The following is a 24,532-nucleotide window of genomic DNA, read 5'->3' as shown; positions in this document are numbered from 1 at the left end:
GAGGAGCTGAGTTAACACTCTCCTTCTCACTCCATCCTTTGTCTTATCCATCAGCGGCATTCAAAGCAGTTACGCACATGCATGCACAAACATGCAAAGGCAGACAATCACATTCCCACACATATACCCCTGAAAAACACCTACACACACACACACACACACACACACTCAGTCACTCAGTCACTCTTTCTAGGTTAAGACAGGTCTACCTGTTATCTTAATACCATCCTCCTCCTGACAGGCCTGCTGACCCGTACTCCCCTCTGCCTCATTCACAGGATTTAGTGATGTACGAGGATAGAAATAGACTTTCCTGCACTGGATTTGGTTAAATAATGTATACCTCTGTGAATGCTATTTATATTATTCCCTGCTGGGTTTCTCACAGGGAGGGAAACAAATGCTGGCTGCTACTCTTTCATAGTAGTGTTCATGGAGTATTTATGTGTCCTAGCATCACAGATCTGTTTCTGCTCCAATATAAGAAGAAGACTTACTGTTTTTGAGAAGATAATTAAACCAAAAACACAGTTTTTTGTGGATGGGTAAGACCTTCTCATGAGAATAAAATCTGCCACAATAATTGAACTTGCATCAATTATTAATTCTGCAATAAGAAACTATTATCATACTCCAGGGATTCCTCCACTAGAGCTGAAACAGTGAGTAGAGAGTGATTCTGTGTTAGGGTCTTTTTTAGCCCTGCTGGAACCTTCTTTTCTTTTCCAGCACACGGTGCAGCCAGTAAAAATATGGCTATATCTATTTTCTTACAATAAAACCGGTAATTATATCTGAAGAAATGGTGCTTTTGATTTATTTGTACATATATTTTATGTTGTTGCTGCATCAGCCACGATTTTCTGTCTGTTGGCATGGTGTGCTTGTGTGTGCGTGAGTCTGATATGGAGAGCTGTTTTTAGGAATACCAGACAAAGACAAAGAGGGAGGCTGGATCCAGGCTGCATCCGTCTCGAGACCGGAGTGGCACCCAGCGGTAGCCTGGAGGTGGAGAAGGAAGGGAGTGTGAAAAAAAAATGTATGTATTGCTGCTTAAATACATGAGCATCATGTAATAAACGGTAGCTTTTCCATAAAAAGCGCAGAGCAGAGACCGACCTTCGGTAGTGCTGACGAGGTGAATGAAGGGAAATGCAGTAATGGTCACACAATGTCACCGGGTGTAATTTATCTCTCAATCTGACTCCCAATCAGGCCCCAACCTCACTCCCTGTTGCTCTCTCTTTCCCTTTGTGGCTCACCTTTCTTCAGGCTGCTGAAGGGCAGCATGTACTGGCCCACAAAATCACTGCTGAGCAGGCCGGTCTGGTCTCGGACACAGAAGCGGATAAGGCAAAGCTCGGGGACGCTGATGTTGAAGTTCATGTCAGAATCCCAGTGAGGACTCAGAGCTGTAAAGGTAATCAGTTCATTAGAGTTAGTAAGCATGAGTGGGTTTAGTTAAAGTGACTAGTTTTTTTTTATTTTTACAGAGGGTCACATAACTACTTTTATGTAAAAGGTTCACTCGTAAAGATGAACCCACAGGGAATTATCCCCCGGCTCTGCAGTTCTTCAAATCTATGGTTGTTTAAAGCATCTTTTAACTCATTTTCATTCCCAGCCCACAACTTTACTTTTTTGATTCACTCTTATCAGCCTTATTTTGGCCGCAGTAAGCAGCTGTTATCAGTGGAAAAAAGCAAAAAACCAAACAGATTTCTTTTTTCGGTGGAGACAAAAACCAGAGCTAAAAGGAGTGAAGGTTGGACATTCCTCTAGTGGCCAGAAGAGTATGCTTGATGTGTAAATCAGCACCTGTTTACTATCATGTTCACCATATCAGTATATGGTGATGATAAGTCACTGTTAGTTCCTGTTGTTCCCAAGTAGCTAAAAAAAAAACAGTTATCGCAAACGTAAGATAATACATACAGCCAAAACTGCAGACACACTTTCTGCAAAAACAGCAGATTTGAGAAGTGATACTGGAGACGACACTGATGAGGCTGTCATGATTAAACTATCGCAGGCTAAGCTTGTCTTTAGTTACAGTCCTCAGAAGTCAAGGGGAGCTTCACAGCAGAGGACATAACACAAAGAGCAGAGTTACCATCACCAGAGTGAGAGTAAGGTACCCATAGGGAGGATCTGCTGTGGAAAAATTGAATCATTAATGTATTCAGTTTCATCTTATTGTTAAAAAATAATTATCACACCTACAATAGGATCATTATCATGATGAGAATTAATTAATGAGTAATGTCTGCTTCAATTCCACATTCGAATTCTGATTCAAAATATTTACTCCAGTTCCTCTGTTACATGCAAATCTTTTAAATTCTCATTCATTTGTATTCACTTGTGACCTTATCTGTTTCAAAGTGTGAAATGATTTATGATTTATGCCCATGGCTCTGTGACCTCAGACTCATACCCTCTCTCTCGCCTTCTCTCACTCTTTGTCTCAACCGAACAGCAGCAATGCAGAGTATCGATGTCATTTTTTGGTCTTTAGTTCATTTCATGTGGAAAATCAAACTTGATTTAAAAAAATCAAAGGCAGCCTACTGAGTGTTCTGGGGTGAACACCAGCGGAAATATGAGAAGTTTGTCAAAAACCTCGACAGCAGAGAGATTAACTTCCACACTTGAAAGTCTGATGACAGTTCCAGGAAGAAGAATTAAGACTAAAACAGTCATTTTCATACTGTATGTATCATTCCCAGCAATAAAAACAAGTCTTTTTGATCATCAGTGTAGGTGAAATGGTAATGGGACTCTACACAATCTGTTTATGTATAATGATCCATGTGATGCATTATGCCAGTGCAGCACTTCATCTAGTGAGCAGGGACTGTCAGCTTTGTATTTCTAGTCGTAGCAACAGTGCGTGACTAACTACTCTTCAATGGAAATCCACTTCTACGTTCTGAGGAACCACCACCCAATACTAGCTAACTGGGAAACTCATTTATATAGAAGTAATTTCTTGAAACCACAAAATACTTTTACCATTATAGGCAGGAAGTTCCCTAGTCTTCAATTCACTGTACAATAGGTGGTTTCCATGTTACTCTGTGCATTAGTTCTTTTTTATTATGTTTTTAAAATGCTAGCCTCATAATCAGACTGAATTGCCATTTTGTTTCACTTCATTTAAATCGCTGAATGAATCAGGGATGTGGGCGACAATTTAGAAGTCTGGAACCAGGCTGTGTGTTAATCTCTATCCCTTTCATTGCATTATTTATGCATTTAAGTCATTATCTTAGTACATTTGGCTGTTGAACAGCTGCATTTTAGTGTCAAATTACTATGTCCAAATTCAGAAGGCGCAACTGGTGGACAAACTTATCCAAGCCTTATATAAGATATTAGAAATTAATTAAGTTTGAAAAAGTTCTTAATCAAACAGTTTCAGCTAATTTTGGGATTTTTGAGCTAAACCTGACAAAGAATAGAAAAAAAAGAGAGATTGATTCAACACTGACTAAGTAGATTCAAGTCAGTCAAGCTATGTTTTCAGACATCCTAACAAGGCCTCTCCATACTGCACTTACAGATTGTGTTAAAGTACTTACAGTTATTTTTGACAGTATGGGTGCTTTTTCTGCGGGTGTCAGATGCAATCCCATGAATTTCCACTCTCACAAATGGGTCCAGACCTTTGCCACTCCTGGGGACAGGCAGGTTGGATCCACTGATCACCTGTAAAAAGGCACACACAGAAATGGGCTATACACAGAGGGTGTATAAGGATGTAATCTATACCATGGGTAAACAGTAAATATTAGTAGTATGAGAAAAGAAAAGAAGAAGAGAGAAGAAGAGAAGAAGGGCTGTAATTATACTAGTCTGGGGAGAGACAGGCTTATCTGCAGTCCTCTCACACTGAGCCTTCCCTTCCCCGGCTCTGATCAAAGACAAACCTGCATGTACTTATCACGACTTGCCCCGGTTGGCACTGATGGAGCTTTACAGTGTCCGGCCCAAAATTACAGTCCCTTCCCTCCTTTCCTCGACTGAAGTCATGCTAAATTCACACTGCTTCTCAATAGTGGTGAATGCACACTGTAGATAGCACTTTGGAATTATGATTTCATGAAGATTTTTCTATTGAAAAACATATAGTTGATGGTTTTATGCTAAATAGACGTGAGAAAGCTCAAGGGGAAATATTCTTGTTTCAGAGCAGATGAAAAATGTACTGTTCAAAGTTTGAAAACTCGACTCTGAATGCTACTCGTGACTCTTAATTCCCACAGAGTTGAACGTTGAGTCAAGATTGCCGGAGTTTCCCTGAAGAGATCAAATAATAGAGTGGTGATGTGAATAAATAAAGGTGAGGCTTTTTCCCTGGGCATCCAAAAACACACACCACATTTATATTTTATGCATTGTGCTGTGTGTGTGCATATTCCATTAGTAAACCATTTCTGTAGTGCTTTTAACTTGTGAACATCCATCCTGTACATCCCTGGAAACTTTTGTCTTATCAAGAATGATTTCAGTAGAGAGAAAAATTGTAGCAGAGTTACTGAATGAGAGTAACAGATATCATGATATGCATTCTCCAACTACTTAGCTTCAATACAGAGAGCAAGATCAACTGAGGAAATAGTCCAACATCCATGACTGAATCGGACTGAAGAATATAAAGACACAGCCTGCCTTGAAATTAGATCAAAATTCAGTTTACCAAAATTGAGTTTTCTGCTGCCACCCCAATACAATGAAAGTGAATGTAATTTCATTCATATCGAAAAATTATATACACAAATTCAACAGCAACACATCTTTATATGAACACTAGACCTATCACTCTGGATAATATATAGTGCAGACTTTGCCGTAAAAAATTCTCATGGGGACTATTTCTTCAGTGCAAAGAAGTTCCAGTAAAAAACGTGTTCTGAGGACTTTCAGTGTTTCTGCAAGGAGTTTATATTGTTTCATTTTTTAAATGTAATATTTGGTGCCATTGCCACCTTCATGTCATATCAGAGTTACTGTAATTGCAACTTTTGACTTATAAATAGAATTCACATCATCTGCTTAATAATACAGAAGTGCCTGAAAAACAAATAAATATGGATGCCTCACAGCAGCCAAAGACCAATGTTAAAGGTAATTAAACCCAAATTTAATGGGTACAATGTGCTTTTGTCAATTCATGGTATTTTAAATGCACAACAAACTAAGTAATCATATAACCCTCCTGAGTAGTCAGATGACATAAACACTCACATCCATCCAACACAGCGTGAACATGTGAGCAACATAAATTCAGTTCCTTTCACCTCCATTGAACTGCGGTAGAGGCAGCAGAGACCACTAGAGGTAATGTTTGTCTTAGTAATGTTGGTGAACTGACATTTTAAGAAGAGTTTTCATTATGATTCATAGCAGTTTCAGTAGAGTAACTATGATGTTCTGTTGCCTACCTCCTCTACAGAGAGTGACAGGATTCCCATGTGATCCCAGGTAATACCACATATTGTCTTTGCTGCACAAAGCCCCTGATATCTCTTAGTCCCACCACTACATTTAACATATGACAGCAATTTGTTCTATCTCTGTAATTTGGCTGTTAACGTGTCACTGTAGTCCTTGTGGGCACACAAAAGAGACTTGATGTATTAACATGTTCTCTACTGCTTCACAACCTTGTCATGTGGTTTACGGCAGATGCTTTACATTATGTGTTGCAGTAACTGTCCCCTAAGATAGTTTAAAAAATACAAAAAAGGGATGATTTATTAATTGGTCTTCAGCTAATTGTATTAGTTTACCCCCCTCTCTCTCCTTTCCTTTTTCTTTACTGAAGAAGATAATCTAATTAAACAATGAGACGCTCTCAGGGAGTTTTACATCATTGTTTGTTCACAGGAAAGCATTTATCTGGAGGGGAAGAGTTAAAATGAGCTCTACTACACAATGCTCTACATTGGAAGGCATAGACACACACATAGATGCACGCAAAGCACACTAACAGTTCTGTAACATTACACCTTAATCCATAAATCCACCCACAGTGGATTATTCAGCATTCAGTGCTCCCTAGCTGTACCTTGAGCAGCAGGTGTTTTGGTTTGACATGCTGGCTGGAGCTGGGATCAAAGCTCCTCTGACTGGACATGAGCACTGCCGGCTTCAGGACATATCCACAACCCCCGTTGTCCTGGAAACGGCCATCATTTAGGTCCATAGCCAAGCCCAGGGACTGGAAATTGAGTGCCACTGCAAAACACCATGCCACAGAGCAGTGCCATAGAAACAAAATTGAAAATGCCTAAAGCCTGTTAAAATAAAATGAGCAGCATGAAATGATCTCACTGCACACCTGCACATCGTTTTCTAAGGCTTTTCATTCATTCTGCAGGAGTGAGCAGTATTAGACTTGAAATGTTTCTGCAACAATAGTGTACATTGCATCAGGGAAGCATTTAAAATCACTGACTGTGCAATGAGTGTAACTGTAGAGTTTTTTTCTGCAGCTGTATGTTTGCATCTCTGCTGTATACACTGTGTCTTTAGTATCATCAGTGACTAAACATTCACATTCAAATAGATGGTTGCATAAAGAAAGCAGCATATGTAATCCTGCTGCCAGGTTTAAATACTGTTTTAACTTCCTCTGTGTGTCTCACAGTGGCACAGTGATTATTCTACTGTGATTGATCCATCCAGGCTGCTTTGTATCGCAGTCTCCTGCAACTGTGAAAAGTGCCCATCACCATCTGCACAGCTGCCAACAAAACACATAGACAGTCTGCTCAGTGAACAGCAGGGCTCCATGTTAGAATCAGCGGCTGGCTGACTGAGAGATGGAGACAGAGGAGGAAAAGCGGAGTGACAGGAACACTGGCCAAAACAGTACCAGGAAGATCAGGGTTGGGACGTTAAGCTCATGGGTAATCATGTATTGCCAGATTACACGATATAAAGTTTACATATGATTACTTGAAGCATAGCTGAGATTTCTCTCAGATTTCTTTGCAGCTGCTTATACAGTGGCTGTTACTCTGAGACGCATGTATGTTATATAGAATGAAGCCTGATGCTCATACTTGACTAGTGATAACTGCACAGGAAAAAAAGGCTCACATAGGGGGGTGAAGGAGGGCTATAAATCGATTTAGAAAAAGTGTGATAAGGTCCGGGAGAGGATTTGCTCTGGGGAAAACACTGGAATGAAATGTTCCTTTCACTGATAATCAACAGTACATTTGGCCAGGTTGTTCCCTTTGAAGTTTGACAATTCAAGTTTTGGGACTGCATTTCCCTCAGTCTCAAAAGCTTGTAATGGACTGCAGTTGTTCTGCATGTGTCAAGAACCTGTTAACCCTGTTAAAACTTCTGACTCAAAGGGCTCTTCAAGCTATTGAATCGAAGGTTTTAGTCTTGACCAAAAAAGAAGCACAGTCGAGTAACTATAGAATAACATAAAATAAGACCATTTAAATAGCCCTATTGGCTCTATGTACGAATCATATTAATTGGCATTCAACTTCCAAGTTTTAAAACTCTGTACAGGTTCTATCCAAGATGTGGAAATCAACATTGTCTACTTAGATAATTGACACATTTCAGGTTCACAGGCCTACATGAATGTACATGCATGTGGGCATGTGTATGACGTTTCACTTCATATCTTATGTGTGTACACAGACTTTGTCAGGGGGTCTTTGTCTTATTTTGGACAGGTGTATACCTCTGCTACTGATCTTTGACTCACCGAGCTGCGAGCCGATGTTCCAAAACTCCTGAGGGTTGTAGTTGGATGACGACGTCCTCGATCCTGCTGGATAAATCCTGGTGAGGAACTTCTGGTTGTGTTTAACAAAATCTGGACCTGAGAATGAGAGAGAGAGAGAGAGGAGGGAGAGAGAGAGGACACAAAGGTCAAATCTGTCTCATCTGACACACACTCATTAATGAGAAAAAAAATGTGATACAGACTGTACAGATGTCATTGCTATGATCTTTCAGTCTTAATATCTGAATAAGCTCAGAGGCTGCAGCGAGGCAGTGATTCAGTAATAGCATCAAGGATGTGGTTACTTTCTAGTTATAACAATGTCATTTTCCAATTCATTATTAGTATAATAGATGGTCACAAATGCATTCAATGATTTGCTTTTACTTCTTTTATTCAAATGTTTTACTTGAAATAGGATCAGGTTAATAAGATAAACAAATAAAAACACAAATATTCATTTCAGCTTAATATGAATTGGTAGGGTTTTTTAGAAAATACCTAAAATGAGTTGGACAGGTGGAAGCTACAGATTGTGCATCAGGTTACAGTGTTTGTAAAATTATCTTCATCCTGAATAAACAAAAAACTGTCTCACTGCTTCAGTCTGTGTGTGGTCATAACATAGCTGCATCATTTTCCCTGCAGGGCTTAATGATGGCAAGAGACAACACAGTTGTTTTATACCTCCAGCATATCTGAGACTATTCGTGGTCTCTGCCAACCAAGCCGACCAGCTCATAATATAGCTGTGTCTGGAGAGTGTCATTCCTCCTCGGCAGGAACAGATTTCATTTCTCTACATCATTCAGTGTCTCTAATATACTTCCACATGGCAGCACAATGACAGTTAAACTGATTATCAGTTGATTTGAACCTATGTGGGCTCTTTTCACTTCTCCCAGTAGTGAGAGTATGAGGCACACTTCTGGGCTTGTGCTGTTACGTTTTACTCCCTAAAAAGTATGACAGTTATGTCATGTTCAATATGCTTTCACTATTAAGAGGGTTTATGGTTCTAGATATAATTGCATTTTTAGACCAAAGATGACCAGCAGCAACTTTTCCTGTGAGCTGAATGTGATTATAAAACACATGATCTGCTGGGCTCAAGATTATATTTTGTAATATTTGCAATTACTTATACACATTCTCTATTACTTCAAAATCATTTCTCTCTTTCAATAAATTCACTTCTATAAATGTCATTTTACCTGAGACTTTGACTAGCTTGCGAGCTTTCTTCTCTGCCATAGATGTGTTTTCATAGGAGTTCTGATTGTCTTTGGAATAACTGAAGCTGATGAACTTAACCGATGTGGTGTATACAACCAGGTTGGACAGAGCCTCAGCCACCACTACCTTCTTCTTCTGATGTTGGGGGGAGGGAGAAAGAAGACAAATGAAAAAGCAGCATTCACCAAACCTCAACAAAATTCCAGGTCCTCACCTGTTTTTTGCCTCAACTTATTGGTTATGGGATATTGGTGGGCAATTGACTATTTTTCTATTGCCAACAAATCCAACATGTGCAGAGCCAAACTAACAATGAAGTGATCATTCTTACAAGTACTGTGTGTTTATCTGATGGGGCTGTAATTCATTTATTCAAAATTCAATTTCATTTGAACACAAGGTTTAATATTTGAACTGTAACAGCCTGTTTAAATTCAAAATGTGCAGTCTAAGTGACATAGACCATTAAAACAAAAATGGAGGATGGTAATGAGCAAAGCTGTGCTGATCGAATAATTACGACACCAAAGCATCTGTGAAGCAGTGTGTGGAAGTATTTGGGGAGCTACACCATAGATGTCAAAATTGCCAATTTATCAACTTTTTAAAACAGCAGCTTCCTTATTGCCGACTAATGACAACAAATCTAAGGACTCATCAGCTAGCTTGCCAACAAGTGAGGCAGCAGAGGCATCAAATGAGCGGAGCAACATTAACTCTGCAGCATGTCTGACTGAGACACAGTGCGATCTCAAGACACATGGTGCAGTCCTGTGTTTTTGTCTTTGCGACAGATGACAGTCACAGCAAAGTGTATCTGGGAAACAACAGTATACGGGTTGAGTTTGACTTAGTTTGAACACATTATATGTTAGTTCAAATTCATTTGAAAATGACTTTTTGAAAAAGTGACAGTCCTAGTATTCAAAGCCATATAGCGATATATCACATTCCTCTGTGCTGTAAGCCTCCATTGTTCTCCAAAAACTATTAAAAACACATCAGTGAGTGACACAGCTGCACTGGGTGATAAGTTCCTTCACCCCAAAGATTACAGTCACAGTAGTTTGTTTAGAAATGACCAAATGTGTAAAAGCTACAGAATTTTTTAGGAGAAGTTAACCATAAAATACAAGGTTGAGAGGTCGTCATATTTAGCACAAAAAGCTAAAAAGGCTCTGTAAACAGAACTGCGTTCTTGTGCACATTCAGGTGCATCTGTCTTACATGGAACAACTCTCCAGAGACTGAAAACCTGATTGCTGTTATTAGTCTTTGGAGCCATTTCTAAACAAACTACCCTGATCATAATCTTTGTGGTAAAGGAACATTTCACCCAGTGCAAGTGTGGCTCACTGATGTGTTTTTAATAGTTTCTGGACAACAATGGAGGTCTACAGCACAGAGGAATATGATGTATCAGAACTTGAATACAACTCAACACTTGTAAGAAGTATGTGTTCATTGTTTGTTTGACTTTGTACATGAGATTTATCGACAATAAGAAAAATATGGAGAATCACCAGTTAAAGTGCACAATTCAGTTATGTCTTAGTTTCCTTGTACAATCAGCAGTCTATATCTGTTTGAAATCCGTTCTTCGAACTCTGTTTAATCTGTTCTGACTGACTTACTTTCTTCTTTGACCCTGCCTTTCTGGGGGACCAGAACTTTGCTTTGGTCTGCTGATCCTCGTCCTCCTCATCCTCCTCCTCATCCTCACTCTCCTCAAGCCCTGTTGTGTCGTCTGTCTTAATCTGAGGCCTTAGCTTTTTATTCTTGATGAGGATCTTATACTTCAGGTCCTGGCATCCCCATGCACACAAATACATAATCATAGACATTTACATTTATACCACTCATAAAAATGTCACAGAGTTGAATCAGTCAAACACACTCTGAATTGTCCCTCGCCTTCCATCCTCATCAAAACCCTTGCTTTGCACAAACCACTGCCTGTCTGATTTGAAGGTGTGCTAAATCTGTGACTCATACATCTGCTGCTACATTTCAGCGTCTGTGTTAGTACTCTATAGGACTCGCTATCTATGCAGATGAGCCACAGTATGCTTAAAGTGAAAAAAACCCCAAAAAAAACATTATGGTCTGGACTTAAATGCAGTTCTGTGGAAAGCCACACAACAGAAAGTCACCCTGTCAGTGTCACATACTGTATACACAAGCAAAATACACAAAATAATTATAGTTCTGCCAACATTAACAACCTGCAAGAGTCCATATAGTATGAAAATTATAATGATCATAGCTTCCTTTGGCACTGCACTCATTCATTTTTCATTGCAGTTACACAAAATGATACAGTCTGGAGAGCTAGAATAGATGCTTTGCTCATGTTGATATAATTTACGCCATCATATGAGGTTCTTCAAGAGACTTTTGGTCCATGTTGACAGCAAAAATAGAATAAAGTAGAGTAATAACTTGTTAATGAACTATAATCCAACAATAATACTTCATAATGGAAAAATGGAGACAAGCCTCTGGCTTTGAAGACTTTGTAAACAGTTTCAAAACCTCTGACTGGTCTGAGCAGAGTAAAAAGTAATGAACAATTCTGAGAATCGCATATTGGCTCCACGTTCATTTTGGAGGTTAAGTTGGGTGTAAAGCTGCATGAATGTGACAAGATTCAATGTTCAAGTTGCTGGGGTGGAAGACTCAGGATAAAGCCATTAGCAGTGAGGATCCCTTGTAAGCCTTCTCTCTCTGAGTCATACAGATAAACATGACTAGGTCAAAATTGAGTACACGCTAGAGAGATTTTACTTTAAAATGATGGACACAGGAAGTGGCGACACGTTACACCATCAGTTGACCAATGTTGTAACTTCATCACTCAGTCAGGGACAGACAATCACATTTTAGGGCTGTTCTCTGCGATCCAACCAAAACCAATACGGGGAAGAAAACCTTAAATGCACACATAACACATAAACACAATTCAATTTTTTGCAGTAAATTCCAAAAGCAGCAAAGACACTCCAGTGAGACGGCACACATTCATCCACACTCAGAAAGAGAAGCCCTTCATCCTCCTCGTCATATTCAATAGACTGGAGTGATGGCGCGTGCATCTGTCAGGCAAGTTGCTCAGTCATGGGGTGAGGCAAATGCTTTCACTGGAAAAGTCAGAACTCAAACAGGGGGATCTAAATGAACAATCAGCTCAAGTGCCTCAGCACACTTAAAATGATGGACACTTCTCAAGATCAACCACATCCATTTGAATTTGTGAACGTCTGTGAGATTAAAGACGCTTGCAAATGCAGGAGCCCATCTACCCCTGTGTCCCACAGGAAGAGAGAGGCACAGAAAGCCTCAGAAGGAGACTAATGAGGCCCTCTGTGACGACAAAAAGGTCTTATTTTCTTCTTGTTTTGCTCTGCTATGACAGACGCTACGGATTTATACATACAAACACCATCATCCCTCTGCCTTCACCAGCACCTCTATCATTCAACATGGATCCTGCTTCTTATTCAAAATGTATAATATGAGCACAGATGGTCGAGCTTTCACATTTCTGAATCTTACATTTGGGCTTGGGAAGTCTCCAGTGGTTGGGTGATCCAAGGGAGTTCTCAGCAGTTTGTCCCCCAGGATAGAGATGAGATACTGGGCCATGACCTCCTGCTGTTCCTGGGAGCAATGGTTTTCCAATGACAAGATCACTGGGTAAGCAGACACCTGGCAAAAAATAATTGCGCCAGAAAAAAAAATCATGATGTAACCCTTATTTCCAACGATTAGTATCAAGCTGAATATACTTTTCAGCTCTCTTTACAGGGCTTAACATTTCCAGATACATCACAGAGAATGGCCTGAACTGTCTGAATCAAAGACTTGCATGTAAAGCATTGATATCTATGCTATTAATGAGAGTAAATTCAGCACAGTAGGGACTCCTGCAACTTACAGAGGCAAAATTGCGCACACTGAGTTAGATGCCTTGGACACCACTCCAGGAAGACACATGTCATGTAACATACTATTCAGTGTTACCTCGAAGGCATGTTGCTCCACAGTGGTGACGACATCCTTAAAGACTATCTTGGTGGTCAGGGTGTAGCCATGGTAGACCACAGGCTCCATATCTGGCCCATCCCAGCAGTCAATCTCCAGACAGCGACAGCCTTTCCTCAAAGCGCTGTGCCACACAAAGACACAAACACATGCATACATACAGACACACTGTGAGCTGTGGCAATGCTATGATAAGCCCCTATGATGTACTGTGAGAAATTGGAAGATGTAAGTGGGCGAACAGTTGAGGCAAAAACTTTTCCTTTCTCACAAATTCTTACAAGTCAAGCCATCATAACACCTCCCATACATATAACAGCTATTATATCAATACATGTGAATAATTAATAGTAAATATTTCAATGCAATAATTAATCTCACCAGTGCCTGTTACCACTGTTGAGTTTGCATTTCTATATACAAAAATACAGTCAGGTTTATGCAGTACAGTCTAAATAAGGTGTCATTCTCCCACAGTAGGGTGGGAGAAAATAATTAATATGACCATATGCTGCAATGGACTGATTTAAAGTTTCATCTTTCATTTACTTCAGAGATTTTAACTCTCAAACTCTTCTGCTCTCTGGGAATTCAGCCTTTTTCAGCCTAGACTGCTGTTTTACATTTCAATGATGACGCATTTGCATGCTGCTGCTGTTACGCAGCTGGTGCCAATGCATGCTGTCACACATTATGCCATCTCAGTAGTCACAGAAATATCATGATGATTGTCTTGTTTAAGTTGCACACTGCAGAGTTGATCCCTCACTTTTATTAAGAGTAAATATAGTTGTGGTTATATTGTGAGTGTTTCAGTATTTAGATAATATTTTGTATTGTTTAATTATGACTATTATCTCTTATTTTAATGTATGATTACATTTTTGTGTTTGATTGGACAGCTTCTGCATGGAAAAAGATATCTACAGGGATGTGATGTAATAGAAAATTCAGATATAAAATCATTACAAGCTATTGAACGGGCTTAAAGAAATTCAAGTTCAACATTCAAAATGGAAATGTTTTTTTGTTTGTTTTCTGTTTTTTTTTTTGTTTGTTTTTTACAAGAGTTGTAGTCTACAAGAAGATCAACACCGTTCTCATGTAATCAACAAAGACAACAAATAATTTAGTCAATCAGAGGCTGAGTAGGGTTGGTCCTCGTGAAATGAGGCTGTCTCATATCATGTCATGCTGGGAAGTGACTAGCATAGCTTAGCATAAAGACAAAATTCATAAATATGCCTACTAGTACCTCTAAAGCTCACTCATTAATGTGTATCTTGTTTGTCTAATTAACACTCAGTAAAATAGAAAAAAATAGTAAAATGTGTTGTTTCATTTCTTGATACCAAAGACGGTCACTGAGACTTGACATTACATCAAAGTTGTTAGGTATGGTACCTCAGACACAAACCAATGTTCACCAGCAGTGTGCCAGAGCAGATCAATAAACTGTTTGTCAAGAAAGTGAGTGAAAATTTGCTAAAACAGACTAAAAGAAAAAAGAGAGACAATGAAGGAAAATAACAGAGAGAACTGCAGTTTCTGGTGAACTCTGAATCTCAGTAGTCAGTTCATACATTGCTAGCTGGCTAACATTACAGTAGGTACATTATTTGGGGTGAATAAACACAAACTACACAAACTGCCAAACTGTCATATTTGCGTGAATAACATGCCTAGGTTCTCGGCAAGGCTATCTATTGCCATTTGAAAAACTTCCACTGCTTAGTGCCCCTGGTACACTATATACTGCTTCGTGCTGACATTGAAGGATCAAAAAGCGACACTGTTTTGTCGCCACAGGCCAGTTTTCCCCCCTTACCTTTTCTGACACCTCCTGCTTAAAACCCACAAAGATATATTACATCATAAGTATAGTAGGCTGTATTTTACATTATTTTATTGTTGTTTATTTAATTGTATTTCATACTTTTTGGATTATTGTCTGTATAGACATCTGGGCCTACAGTATCTACTGTACTGTGTATGTGCTTGTGCACGTGACCACATGTGTGAAGGTATGTGTAGGCTATATATGTACAGCAAAATGTGTTTTAAGACCAAAAAATATTGTGTATAATATTGTGTGTTTTCCTGGAGTTGAGTCTAAATAATTGTGTTTTAATCTATGTGAAGAATAGCTGAATATGAATGATTATCCTTACTGCCCCTTTTCTCTAAAATAACATTTGATGACAGTCAAACTATAACTAAGTATTTGGTGTAGAAAGATAATATTGGTATCACCATAAAGCTGGGACCTTCCGCTTTACAGACACATAGAAACTCAAAATGTGTCTCTAGGTCAAAGTGACTCAAAATGTTGGATCAGGTCACAAATGTGTTTGTACTGTTGATCTCTCCCCCCAAAAAATCACAGTTAAGATCTGAAGTCACTGTTTCTCATATTTACAAATGTCAAATGTTAAAATGTATTGTTAGGATACCCATTTTTAAAGCTGCATTTTTGGTTCAAGTTTCAGTGATTTATCAGTTATTGCATCTTTAAATTTCAACATACCTTGACATTCTATCTTTTACAAGATTATAGACTGCTGGTAACCCTGCGTTTATTTCTCAAGCACAGCAAATGGTTTCCTTTTTTTACTCTCCCAGTTGTAAACTAGTGGGATTTCTGAAAAAAAAAAATTTTTTACTCTCCTCTCCAGATGATTCTTTAATTATCTAAGTAAACCAGATCTTCCAGGCCACTGGGTTGGAGGGTTCCTTTCTACCAGCCTGCCAGGGCCATCAGCACTTTCAGGGGGGCCATAAATACAGCACTTCTGCTGCCATCAGCCCCTTTTGTAATCACCTCCATTGTCACATAAAGGGACCACAGCAATTTCACTGTCTGCCTCAGCACATGAGTGGGTCAATGAAATGAAAGGAGAGCATCCAGATAACACGTAGTTCTGGAGGAGACTTAAGAGAGAGGACACTAATGTACTGCACTGAGGGGCATTTTAGTCATGTATCAGAGAAATATAGCGCTTAAATGGGCTCTATCAAATTTTGATCTAAATAATACTTATTATTAATTAAATATACAGGTGCTGTATAGTATTTGTTGATTTCTTTTCTGAGATTGGAGCAAATTTCTTTGGCACTGCATCCTGATCACCAGAAGGACACAAGATGTACTATATATACTCTACTTCCCTACCAAACATAGGCATCCAGATGGCTTTTGCCTACTAGCTGATCTCCTGTCAGGTAGGTGTTGTGCGATGAGGAGATGAAGTAACTGGTGAGAGGCTGGTCCATGTTTTGGTATACAGATGTGTGGGCCTGGTTGAACACACAGCAGTCTTTGGACTCCATGTACCTGAAGAAGCCTTCAAATGTCATGCACCTGCTTTCTCTGGCTGGAAGAGGAAGTTAAGTCACAGTCAAAATCAGAATAAAATCTTGACTAAGAGCAAGGAAGTTTAAAAAGAGTACTACCAGTTCAAGTAGAGGTGACTATAGCGTTGCCTAATTAAAACAAATCAAATTGATGGATCTGATCTTTATGTTTTCAAAAGGCTCAGATGACACAATTCAAACTATTGAAAAATTGATGATATGAATGTGATTTCATCTATAGTGAAGGATAACTTCAGTAAATTATTTTTAGTCAAAGTGAAAGTGACATTATAGTGACAGTTATAGATTTTTGGAAATATGCTTCTTTGACTTTTTGCTTAGACTTAGATCAATACCTCTCTCATGTCTGTGCGTCAGTCATGGAGCTAGAGTTGGGAGGAGGTTAGCTCCCGGCTCTAACCAAACTTCCCCCTTAAACATGGATGTATTAGTGGAACTGGATACTGGACTCAAAGATGGTGCCTATTCACTCAAATGTATATTGTTCACCTGGATCATAAGCCACATAAGATTTGTAGCTTCCCAGTTTGCTTCTGCTGTGGTGCTTCTCCTGCTGGCCACATCTGTTCATGCTCAGCCCGTAGACTTTACATTGAGATGATAAAATCACTTTTTCCAGGCTCAGGGAAAGTTTTATAACTATAAAACCTTCATGGATTAAAAAAAAATCATAAAACAAAGAGTAATAATTTACCTTGTTTGTAGTTTGAGGTGCTTTTTGAGCCAAAGGAGATTTTTTTTGCTGCAATACCATGAGTGGCCACTGTGGAACATTTGGCAGCAAGGGAGAGTGATGGCACTATATCCAGCTGCTCTTAATACATCCATGCTCATAAAATGATGCCTGGACAGGCTAGTTATATTATGCTAAGCTAATCTAATTGCCTTGTGGCTCCTGCTCCCTGCTTACTTTTATCATTAGTTTTTGATGTGCATTAAACCACAAAGCTGAATAATCAGTGCAAACACTACATTTATTTTATAATAAAAAGTCAAAAGTGAAAAATTGTGTACAAAAAAAACCCCTTAAAGGATACACTTTGTCTGACTTCCAAATAACTTGATACAAAACATCTAATCACTGAACTAAAAATATTGTTGCTTGTGCTGCTAACGGCAAGCTGGATCTCAACAGCTGCTTTTACATTTTGGTTTCATTTTCAGATTCTGGGTCAATTCTGGATAAATCTCCCCCTAATCTCTGTGCTGAGCTTGGAGAGGACGTCAGAGCCTCGACACCAAATATCAACACTGAACTTTCTATGTATTCACTTTCCTTGTTTTGCTGTTTGCAATGGTGTGACTTAGCTGGGAGTACACTGGGCTCTAGGCAACATATGAACTACTTGTCCAGTGATGTGTCGGACTCTTCCATTTTCATTTTATCATTTTAACCACACGCCTCTGGGCTTGAAGCAAATTACTTTGTCAGTGAGGCACCAAGGGAGCTGAGGCCTTGACTTCTGTTATAACTAAATTAGCATCATTACTTAACAGAGCAGAGTTTCACAGAGACCTTAAACAATAGTATTTTTTTTACCTATCATAATGAGCATCAAGCAGTCAAGGCACACAGCTCTCTCTTTACTCACCTGTCTCCTCAATCTCATATCTGTCAATCAAACTCTCTGCTGTCTCTTCATTTGTTCTGATTTCCATCTGCTCCTTATGGAGGAACCTGAGGAGGGCACAGGCAGGCAAAGTTGTCTTGCCCAAAGCGCAGCATTGGTAGATTTTCTGGATTTCTTCTCTCCTGGAGGCGGGGGCCTTGCTTTTCCTCATTGTGTCCTGCACACAATCATTTCAAGCCTGTTAATCCCTTGTAGTTGATCTTGGAAAGTTATTCTGCATTTTAAGAACCTTCAGACTCGTATGAAATTAACATATGAGGCTAATAGTCATTTAATAAAGCAGCATGAATTATATGTTGAATGTAGGTCAAGTCTATTCTTTACATTTGTCATCTTCTAGATATTTTACACACAGTGTTTCAAAGCCTCAGCTCATCAGTAGCTCTCTAAAAATATACAGGAAATGGTGAATAGACATGTCAACTCAGAGATGTAGCTCAGCATTTACACGAGCTCACGGTTAAAATCCTGCCTTTTTTACACTCTGCATCTGAGAGAATAAAAGAGAAGTCGGGGTGTTCACTCGGCACAAAGTTGTCCCATCCTCTCCTCCACCCTCTCCCTGCCTCCCCTCTCTATATCTCTTACATCCATCAAATACTAAAGCAACGTCTGTGTGACTTTCTCATTTTTAGTCCCTCTCCTCTCTATGTCATTCCTCAGTCGGTGAGACAAAAGTGTCTGTGACTTTCTCTGGCTTTGTGTGTCTCTCTCGCTCCATGCCTTTCATCTCTCTGTTCTTGCAGCCCTCCACAGTTCAGACATACGCCTAAGCCAGCGCTGTCACCGGGTACCCCTGCAGTGGGCAGGCCTCCTCCTGCTGCATCCGTCGCCTCGGTGTGAGCATCACAAAGCAACCAGCTCTGCTATTATCATTTTCATTAACCTTTTATGCTTGCTGCAGTAACCGTAGCTAAACCCAGAGATCCATGTGAAATGCTGTGTGATGTTTAAAATAGATCACAGCAGGTCACTAGTCCGGTTTTTGCAGGTAGTGCTCAATTTAGACATTTTGATGCGATCTGATGCGATAGGCTCAGAAGGTGGGTGGGGTTTTATTTTGTTAACAGACCCTTTAATATGCAGTGACACATGCTTCACCTTGGTAACATAATTTGTCGCTTTTCAATCTCTTGTCACGCTGATGACACACACCTGTATCTTTCTTTTAATCCCGATAACTAACTCTATGAAGACAGACAAAAACTAAAGAATGGATGTTTCAAAATGTATTACAACCTAACTGTGACGAAACACTCAAATGCAAATCACCTGCTTGCTTAAAAATATGAAGTAAAAAAACTTTTGGGATTACAATCTAAATGCTGATCTCCTTTTGAAATAATTTACCTTTTCAATCTAAGACACACTGCAAAAATCAGACCTTTCTTTTAACCTAAAGATTTGGAAAATGTAATTCATACTTTTATTACGTCTCGACTGCTGTACTGTAACATCTTGCCTTAAATCTTCTCTATATTGACTCCAGCTCCTCTCAAACACTGCCACGAGGCTTTGAACAACAACATAAACGTACATCACACAGTACTCCTATTTTTTGTTTTAGCTCCTTCCCATTATTTTACTCTTGACATACACAACACATAACATAGTCAGTCCCCTCTGTACTTAAAGGATTTGTGCTGTCTGAAATTCAGAGCAGGGACTTCTGGCTCTCAAGGCTGAAAGCCAAAGCTGATGATACTTTTGCTGTTGTTGCTCTTCGACTCTGTAACAGTCTCAGTGAAGCCAAATCAATGCACATCTTTAGAAAGCACTTTTAAACCCATTTGTTTTCTATGGCTTTCTCTTGATTGCGCACCTCGTATTTTTGTTGTAGGTACACTTAATTCTGCTTTTTTTTAATATATTGTCTTCTCTGTCTCTAGCAGCTCTCTATTTCCTCTTATTCTGCCTGTAAAGACATTGTACTTTGTAACCAGTGATGGGGAGTAACTAGTTACATGTAACGGCATTACGTAATTTAATTACAAAATCAATGTAACTGTAATCAGTTACAGTTACTGAGAAATAATGTGTAGTTAAATTACAGTTACTTATGAAAATGTTGATGATTACAAAGAGACTAAGATTTTGCTCTGGAGGATTTTTTCCTCATTTTTCAATATTTAACATGTAACAGAACATTATTACACATATTGCTGTATTTAATTCTTTGAAATCAATATTTTTTTTTATAGTTTGTAAATAAATCATGACGTGGACCTTATTAGGAGCACACATGGGCTTAAATGGTGTCATAGTACCAATTAAGCCCATGCCAGACTTTTGAATTTTTTCATAAATTATCTTTATTTCATATTCAAAATCTACATGAACTAATAAATACATTTTCAAATGAGAGATAAATCTTGCTTTATAAGAAATGATCACCCTTATAAATCATGTCAGTATCCATGAAAAACACCTGAACTTCAATCTTGGTGGGTTTAATGGGTACACTTACCCTAACAGTTGAAAATATTTGTTAGAAAATTAGAAAAGTAATCAAAAAGTAATAAAAAGTAATAAGTTACAGTTTTTGATTAAGTTATTGAAATAGTTACACTACTTATTACATCTTAAATAGGATCATCTGTAACCTATTACATTTCCAGAGCAACCTCCCCAACCCTGGTTTGTGTATATCGTCTTCTCTGTCTCTTGTAGCTCTATTTCCTCTTTTATTCTGCCTGTAAAGAACTTGTACTTTATAACTTATGCTTTGTATAAATATAAATATATAAATTAAGTTTTCTTGCTTTCACTAACCAATTAAAACTAACGTTACAATAATTGTGGCCATTTATTTTCTACACCACCAATCTTCCTCACAACTAGTTAAGCTAGCAGGCCAACTAACATTTAGGAAGCAGTCAGACAAACAGAAGTTTCTCTCTAGTGGGATTGAATTTATACCCACTGAATACTGAAAACTTTTAACAACAGCCTACCTCAGATACTGTTTGTGTCTTAGCCCTTCGTAGTGTAGATATTTAGGAAGTAAACAGGAAACCAACAGAGGGGAAAATAAAAATACTCAAAATAATCCAGCAGGTTTCTGGGGAGGTACACGTTGCCATGGTGACAAAACATTCCAACTCTGGAGGTTTGTTGTGTGAATTAACACTGTTAACGTCGTAATTAAATTGAATGGAGCTTTCTCTGAAAATAATACTGTTTCTGTCTCCCGTCATCTTTTAGACATGAGCTGTGAACTTGGTGCCTACAGACAGAATAGAATATGTAAAGAAAGAACTGTTGCCTTCATGTTCCTGCCTTATAGAAACCTCTGTCAGGGGTGAGTGTAGAATTTCTTTTCTATTCATATTTTGGGAAAGTCATTATATTACCGTGTGATTAGGAGTGTGAACTAAAGAACTATGAAAATATACTCCATTTAAAACCTAGCTATGTCAGTAGGCCTATATACTGGTTATTTCCACCACAGGGGTTTTGGTTTTCTTTCCATGGGTCGAGACCTTTCAATCAACCCACTACACCAAATTGAGTTGACTGATTCTGTCTGTCTGGCATCATGACATGAAACAGTGGTTTCTCTGTTGAAAAAGTTACTCCAAAGAGTGCTGCAGGCTGACTAACAATTAGACAATCAGCTCCAAAGGTGGGACTAATGCTTTTGTGAAGCATTGTCAAGCTGTGCACCAGAACCTAGGCAATGATAATAAAATATGAATCAAGATTTTGTTACTGCATTGTCATTTCTCTCCTTAAAAGTTTTCATAAACATATTTCATTGTACTGTTAAGCTGTAATATGAGAAGTGTGATGTCATCTTGAAAATTAATGAGTCAAAACCAAGCACCTCCAAACTTACAGTACATCACCCACCAAGTAACCACCAGCCAGTGAGTTTAGTAGTCATTGCATTGAATCTTCCTCCCCCACAGAAATCAGTAAGAGTGGAGGCAATGTCAAACTGAAGATGGAACTGGAGTATAAGTACAAGTTGAAAAGTCTGTTTGATATCAGAAAATTTGTTTTCAGTGGATAGGCCATAGGCAAAGGAACAACTGATTAATTTTTTGTATAATTGTGTGTACAGCACCACCACATATTGGCTCATAATTCCTGAACAGCAAAGCGCAGAAGCAAAAATAGCAGTCTTTCATTACAGTAAATCTTCAGCAAATTTGGTACACAAAATATTCTGATGACCCCAGAAAAATCTTTACTTTCAGCCACATTAGAGTTGGCATTGGAATGTCATTCATAAGGTCAGTTTGCTGTTTTAGTCGATGGTGAGTATCTTGCCTAAAGGAATTTGAAATGGATGTGAAAGGCTGTCTGTCATGGCTGCCATCAGTTTGTGTCAATGATGAAAGTGCAACTGGACTGACATGAACAATATAAACAAATATCTATGTATGCCCATTGTATTTCACTTGAAGCACTGTGTAAGTTGCAGGACACACAAATCACAGCCATTCTCACAACAATGTGGTCCCTTTAAATATGACTCCACCTGATCTACCAACACGTTATTTCATTGGTTACCATCTCTGCACTAGTCATGTCACTTCTTGAGCTGGATGATGGATCTGTTATGGATGAAGATGTGTCTTTGAAACCCAAAGATGAGAAGGATCAGAAGAAAGGGCAGAGGACAGCACGGCAAAAAAACCCAACCCTCCTTTGATTACAAACGGGCGGTGGTTAAGATCCCCCACTCTTTGCTGCAATGTCTCTGCATCTTTAGGGGCCAGCCATGGATAGCTTTTTGAATTTTCGTGGCAATCCTCCATGACCAGGACCAGTCTGCTCTTCCTGTCATTCCTTCCTACAGTCCCAAAAAACTGTGCTGCCCTGTACCGCTGTAAATGTTAGTGCCTCCACTCCTGCTAGCGTTAGCACCCCGGCTAAAAGGGCGAGACTCCGACCACAGGCTTCCTCCAACTTTTCTCCAAACTTCAATTTCAGCGCCACCACTGGCTCCAGCTGTGACCACTGCCTTCAGCGTGCTCCCAACTGACGTCACGCCGCACAGAACCCTGGGAACTGTAGTCCCAACAGGAGTCCCCTCCTCTCCACCTGCTTCTGCAGTCTCCTCAGCTGGGGAAGTAAATCCTCACAGGTAACGACATTAATTTGGTTAAATTTATTTATTTTATTTTATTGATTTTATCTTTTTATTGTGCTTCTATTGTGTTATCTATTTATTGTGGTTTATCTTGCTGTGCAGCACTTTGGAAACCTTGTGTTTGTTAAAATCGTGCTATATAAATAAAATGGATTGGATTGGATAACATTCTGCGGTCCTCAACTGTAGTATCTAATAGACGCCTTGTTGATTGTAGAGAGGTTATCTTTCTTTGGGAAATCATCCCAGATTGTCAAACTATGACTATGGTTTTGTTTAATGTTGCCTATGATATCTACAGGGACATGTCTATCCAGATCGCAGATTTGAACTGGACTCGTATTTAGTATTATCTCAGACCTGGCTATGTTTTATGAGTACACTCTTTCTCTGCAAAAACAACAATGTACTAACTAAAATAACTAAATCAATCAATCAGGCCCTCTCCCATGTAGCTTTCGGATCTTTTTCACACACAGTGAGCCTACATGATTGGGCCTATGATAATCCTCCATTCTCATGTTTCTCATAAATCCTATTGGCATTGCAAATATTCTGGGAAAAAGTGTCTAATAATAGACCTGTCGGCCTCATTATGATGTGCTTAAAGAATTAAAAAACATCTCACATCATTTTCTCTGTTCATGCTACTGTTGATAATGCAATTCAGTTCATTAAGCATGCTGGTAAAAGTGCATGGTTAGGTAAAGCAGATATAATGATATAATGTCCATCCGTTGCAGTGGCACCTTTTTGGTGTCAAATAGTGTAATAATGTACTTTTTTGTCAGTCTAACTTTCGGCTGTAGTAGTAACCCCTGCACATTCAAAACCCTTTCAGAAGCTTTTTGTTGGATTCTGCTGATTAACTGCAAGGTGCCATTTGTTTTGCACCTCTTAGTTTTCCTAGTGGTAGATTATCCTCAGTCCCAACCAGATCAATGCATTAGAGCACTTTTGAGCAACTGGGTGTGCCCTGGGCCTCTAATGAGGCTTGCATTTTTAGGCATCACATTGGACAGCAACTTCATGCTAGCATATTTGCCCTCAAAACTGGCCTGTATACGGGAAGCCATACAGGCATGTTAGACGCAGTGCCTATTACTAAACACAACTTGCAGTCTTTATTAGGCCTCCTTAACTTCGCCATGAGAATGATTCCCAGGGCAGATCATTCATATCTAGATTGCTGGACCTGTCTAAGACTGTGGATAAACTTCATGATGTTGCTTTAGATGAAGGATGTACATCTGATCTACAATTTTGATTATTGCTGTGCGACAGTTGGAATGGCATATTTTTCCATAGCACCATGTAGAAATGTCAGTCACTCTTTTAAAGATGCAGCTCCTTCCACTGGTTTTGGGAAATTCTACAATAATC

The 24,532-nt window shown here is 39.0% G+C and overlaps 1 protein-coding gene across 1 annotated transcript; it reads right to left on the bottom strand.

Annotated features, from left to right (window-relative positions):
- Nucleotides 1-919: 919 nt before the first annotated feature.
- LOC133981899 (1-phosphatidylinositol 4,5-bisphosphate phosphodiesterase zeta-1-like) lies at nucleotides 920-18,199 on the bottom strand. The gene is made up of 11 exons (XM_062420768.1): nucleotides 18,010-18,199; nucleotides 16,215-16,416; nucleotides 13,022-13,166; nucleotides 12,554-12,706; nucleotides 10,633-10,803; nucleotides 8,977-9,109; nucleotides 7,742-7,858; nucleotides 6,074-6,243; nucleotides 3,585-3,711; nucleotides 1,263-1,412; nucleotides 920-1,002 (listed from the first exon to the last, which is right to left on the bottom strand). Exons 1-11 carry the CDS (start codon nucleotides 18,197-18,199, stop codon nucleotides 920-922), a joined length of 1,641 nt encoding a protein of 546 aa, XP_062276752.1.
- Nucleotides 18,200-24,532: the final 6,333 nt, after the last annotated feature.

This window comes from Scomber scombrus, chromosome 6 (assembly GCF_963691925.1).
Source record: "Scomber scombrus chromosome 6, fScoSco1.1, whole genome shotgun sequence".
Classification (NCBI taxonomy): domain Eukaryota; kingdom Metazoa; phylum Chordata; class Actinopteri; order Scombriformes; family Scombridae; genus Scomber; species Scomber scombrus.
This window is presented reverse-complemented; position numbering and strand designations above follow the sequence as displayed.